Source organism: Octodon degus, unplaced genomic scaffold (genome assembly GCF_000260255.1).
Source record: "Octodon degus isolate 3935 unplaced genomic scaffold, OctDeg1.0 scaffold00007, whole genome shotgun sequence".
In the NCBI taxonomy this organism is placed as follows: Eukaryota; Metazoa; Chordata; class Mammalia; order Rodentia; family Octodontidae; genus Octodon; species Octodon degus.
The window spans coordinates 18,314,229-18,318,901 of NW_004524583.1; the positions used below are offsets into that span (position 1 = coordinate 18,314,229).

The 4,673-nt window shown below is 40.6% G+C and overlaps 1 protein-coding gene and 1 pseudogene across 1 annotated transcript in view; one reads left to right on the forward strand and one right to left on the reverse strand.

Moving 5' to 3' along the window:
* LOC105743571 overlaps positions 1-291 on the reverse strand; it is a 5,761-nt pseudogene extending 5,470 nt beyond the window's left edge.
* A 332-nt stretch (positions 292-623) lies between these two features.
* Positions 624-4,673, forward strand: part of LOC101582906 — a 57,517-nt gene continuing 53,467 nt past the window's right edge. Inside the window, exons 1-2 of the mRNA XM_023701516.1 lie at positions 624-629; positions 3,147-3,394. Of these exons, the coding sequence (XP_023557284.1) occupies positions 624-629; positions 3,147-3,394 (254 nt within the window). The remainder of the gene's footprint in view (positions 630-3,146; positions 3,395-4,673) is intronic.

Consider the following 4,673-nt stretch of genomic DNA (forward strand, 5'->3'; position numbering starts at 1 on the left):
TCATGGCTGCCTGCATGTTGCTCAGCTCCTCAGGCTTCCCCTTGGCACAGATATGGGTCCCCACCCTTTTCTTGATGAATTTGGGGGCGCACTTGTCCTTGGAGACCTTGAGCAGCTCTATGGCAGGCCACTTGTAGGGGGCACAGCCACACACCTCCCGGATCATGTCCCGCACAAACTTGGTGTGTTTGGTAAGACATCCGAGGCGATGGTTGTGCCTCGGTTTGCTCACATTCTTAGTTACCTGTGGCCCTTGTTGAGGTCCATGGCCATGGGATAGCGGAGGGCCATGGCTGCTTTTCTTCAGTGGTTGCTGTGACGGAAGTGAAGGTTGTGTTCATACTGCTGTTATTGTATCATTGATGGCATATTCTAATTATCTGCTTTCAAACTGGCCTTCCCAGTAACCTGGGAGAATCTTGAGAGTTCTTAATCTTCTTTGGATCCTGAGAGCCTGACAAATACCTAGAAAATAGAAAGCGCTAAAAGTTTGTCAAATAAATGAAAAGATAATTCTCAAGGAGAAGGTCTTCTAACAGTACAAAAAATGGGCCCTGAGGCCCTGAAGCAGGACAGGGGCATCAGCATAGGAAGAAAGGGGGAGATAAAGAAAATATGTAGAGATGACAGTAATAGACTTACTGATTTGAAAGGAAAGATAAAGGAAAAAAACAGTTCACAAATGATTGCTCTATTAATAATTTTTTAATGAAAATCTAAATGAATTTGAAACTTTAGCTTTTTTGTTTGATTTTTGAGATAAGGTCTCTCTGTGTGGTACAGGCTGGGCTTGAACTCACCAGGGAGCCCAGGCTGGCCTCAAACTCGAGGCCTCAGTCTCCCAAGTGCTGAGGTTACTTGTGTGCATCAGCGAACTTCAGATTTTTTTTAAACATTGGATTTCATTATTAAAATTTCTTTTCTTTCTTTTTTTTTTTTTTTTCTGTATTTAGGACAGGGTCTACAGAGGCTACAGGGTCTCATTACATAGATTGGACTTGTAGTGATTCTCCTGTTTTCAGCCTCCCAAGTGTTGGGATTACAGTCACGCACCACCACACCCAGTCTCAGTTGCTATCTCAGTCTGCCTCGAGGATGGGGCCAGCACAGCATGCTGGGGATCGATTTGTATATTTTCTGCAAAATAAAAGACAGATGAAGGAGACAGGAAATTGGGTTTTGCAGAGATGGGAAAATTTATTTCCATTCCTTCCAGCCATGCATTCATTTGTTACATCTTATTTATTGTCACTTATTTTGCAATGTTTCTCATTGCTAATTATGCATATTGTATTTCAGTCCCTTAGATCCTACTTAAACAGCTACACGTATAATCAGAAATTTGTTGGGCATAGTGGTACACATCTGTAATTCCAGCCCTTTGGAGCCTGAAGCAGGAGGATGTCTTCAAGTTTGAGGCCAGCCTGGGCTACATAGTGAGTTCAAGGCCAGAATGAACCACCTAGCCAGATCCTATCTCAAAAAACAAAATCAAAACAAACAGAAGTTTACTTAGGAGAATGGGTTCATCTATGAAAAATTTCTTGGGGGGAAAATTTTTTTTTTCAGTGCTGGGGATCAAACCCAGCATCTCATGCATGCTAAACAAGTGCTCTGCCATAGAGCAGCCTTTTTATTTTATTTTGAAACCACAGAAGCACTTATTCCACTGAGCCATCTCCCTGGCCCCTTTTATTTTATTTTGAGACCGGCCCTCAGCACTGTGGGAGGCTGAGGCAGGAGGAAGTTCAAGCCCAGCCCTGAGCAACTTAGCAGTTTAGTAAGACCCTATCTCACAATAAAAAATAAAAAAGGGCTGGATATATAACTCAGTGGAAAGGCCCTGGCTTTAATTCCCAATACCAACTAAACAACAGACAAATAAATAAGTAGGACCAGGGATGTACTCAGTAGTAGAGCGTACATGACTTTGATCCCCAGCCAAAGTGCAACCCCTCAAACTAGATGGGTTGGTACAGGCCTGTAATCCCAGCTGCTTGGGACAATCACAAATGCAGTGCCAGTTGGGTAACAGTACAAGAGCTCATTTAAATAAACAAAAAACCCAAAACCCACTACATTTACATCTATTTTTTGTTGTCATTTAGATGAAAGAAACCACAATCTAAGATCTGTGACACTCAGATTGTTGTGTTAACATTATTCCTTAACACACCTATAAAACGCTTTCTACAGACATTTGTCTAGAAAGATTTTTCTTTTCTGTTTTGGAGACAGAGTCTTCTATGTAGCCAGGCTGACCTTGAGCTCCTAGTGGGTTCTCTTGCCTGGATATTTGTAGTAAAACATGCCACAACCAAGAGATAAGCCATCATGTTAGTTAACATGAAATTATTGTCTTCAATAAAAGAAAATTGCAAGCAGTATTTCCAAGTTGATGAGGCCCCACCAGTTTGGCTGAATATGAGTTCAACAATGTGATAAACTCCCCTCATGGTTTTACTGGCTAGTGTGCTCTATTTATACCTACCAAGAAGTGACGTAAAACAAAAGTTGTAATTATTATGGTTAACCTGGGCATCTTAGGAACTGAGGAGGCCAGGCATGGTGGTGCACACTTGTAATCTCAGCACTGGGGAGGCTGAGGCAGGAGTGCTGTGAGTTCAAGGCCAGCCCAGGCTACATACTGTACTACTTAGCAAGACCCTTTCTCAAACACACACACACACACACACACACACACACACACACACACACGACCAGGAACAAAGTGGTATAAACAGGCTTCTTTCTTGAAGAAAACCCTAGAAACTTGCTCCCCTTTACCACGTACCAGAAAATGATCTTTGGTTAAAGCCCCAAGTCATTATTTTTCTTTGCCGGAAGCTACAAAATTCACTATTGGAGTAATTTATTTTAGTAACTAAAGAAACCGTTTTAATATTGATAATAACAAAATTACTTATTCCAAACCCTATGTACCCATTTTATTTTATGTTTAAAATGCTTTTAACATTAGAATATAGCGTGAGACACAGATTTGGAAGGCTTGCTTTGGGAAGTGAGGGTATAGCTCCGGCCTAACGTGCTTGCTTAGGGTGTGAAACTCTGGATTTTATCCCTCACACCAAGAAAAAAAGTCTTCATTTCATTGTATAATTTAAATACTTTCCTTTTCTCATTAGCTAAAAACTCTCCAAAGAAAACTTCTCCGAGAAGAGACTTCGTTGCAAGAGACGAAGACTGAACTAGCAAGGTTCAAAGAGCAGCATTCCTTCCAGATAACGTCCCTGAGAGATGAGGTCAGGGGCCTGCAGGAGCTTATCACTTCCCTAGCCAAAATTAAGGCTTTGAAAAATTCCAGTATTCAGAGTCTTGAAAGAGGCAACTGGAACCTAACTAAACGAGTTACAGAACTAGAAAACCTTCTAAGGTAGGGCATTTCCGGGTTTGTTTTCAAGCACGTCTTTTGTCATATGTTTGTGCACAGTGTATGAACGCCATGCTGCTGGCTAATTACAGAATTGAAATCCAGTAAAATTTCATGCAATACCTGACTCAGCACTATTACACTGAGAAAAATACTTTACCTTGAGATGTCACACACCGTAAGATTCACCTGTTTTAAGCTTGTGTAATCCAGGGGCTCTGGCAACACCACTACCTAATTTGAAAATATTTTGTGATCCACAAAAGAAGTCCCACAGACACCTTAGCAGTCCCTTCCCAGAGAAGTGACTTTCTTCTAGCCTCTGACAGCCACTAGTCTTTCTTTCTGTGTGGATTTGTTTTTTCTGGACATTTCAGGTGAATGCAATTATAACGCATATCCCCTCTGTCTGACTTCTCTCACTTGTAAAATGTTTTCAAGCTTTATAAAGTTTGTAGCCTTAATTGCTGCTTCATTCCTTTACATGGCTGCATAGCATTTCATTCTGTGTATATATCACATTTTGTTTATTTCTTGATACCATCTTGGTTGTCTCTTTTATGAATAATCCTGCTATGAACCTTACTAGGCAAGCTTTTATATGAACGTATGTTTCATCTCTGTTAAACGTATGCATGAGGAGTAGAATTGTTAGGTTATATACAACAATTTGTCTGATTAAGCCTTTGAAGTTACTTTTGAGGACTGCCAGGCTGTTTTCCAAGACAGTAGGATGATTTTACACTCCCACGGACAATGTGAGGGTTACACTTCCACCATATTCTCACCAATACCTACTGGTTTTTTGTTTGTTTTTTTAATAGCGAATATAGCTCTCGTGGCTCTGCAGTTGTAGCTCACTGTGACTTTAATGTGCATTTCCCTAATGACTAAAGATACAAAATGAACATCTTTTCATGTATTTCTGGTCATCTAGATTCTAAATTCAACTTGTCAATTTCCATAAAAACGTCAGATGTAATTTTGATGAATAAAGGTTTTGTTGAATCGTCATACCAATATATAATGTTGCCTTCCAATCTGTAAACATGGAATGTTCCTAATTCTTTAGGGTTTCTTTAATTTGCTTTAATGCTGTTTTGTAGTCTTGTGTGTATATCTTTTGTTTGTTTGAATTAGGGTCTCACTACATAGTTCAGGCTGGTATTGAATTTGCTCTGCAGCCCAGGCTGTCCTAGGACTCATCCTCTTGGAGCTGGGCTTGGTGGTGCACACCTGTGGTCCCAGCACCCAGGAAGCTGAGGCAGGAGGATCACTGTGA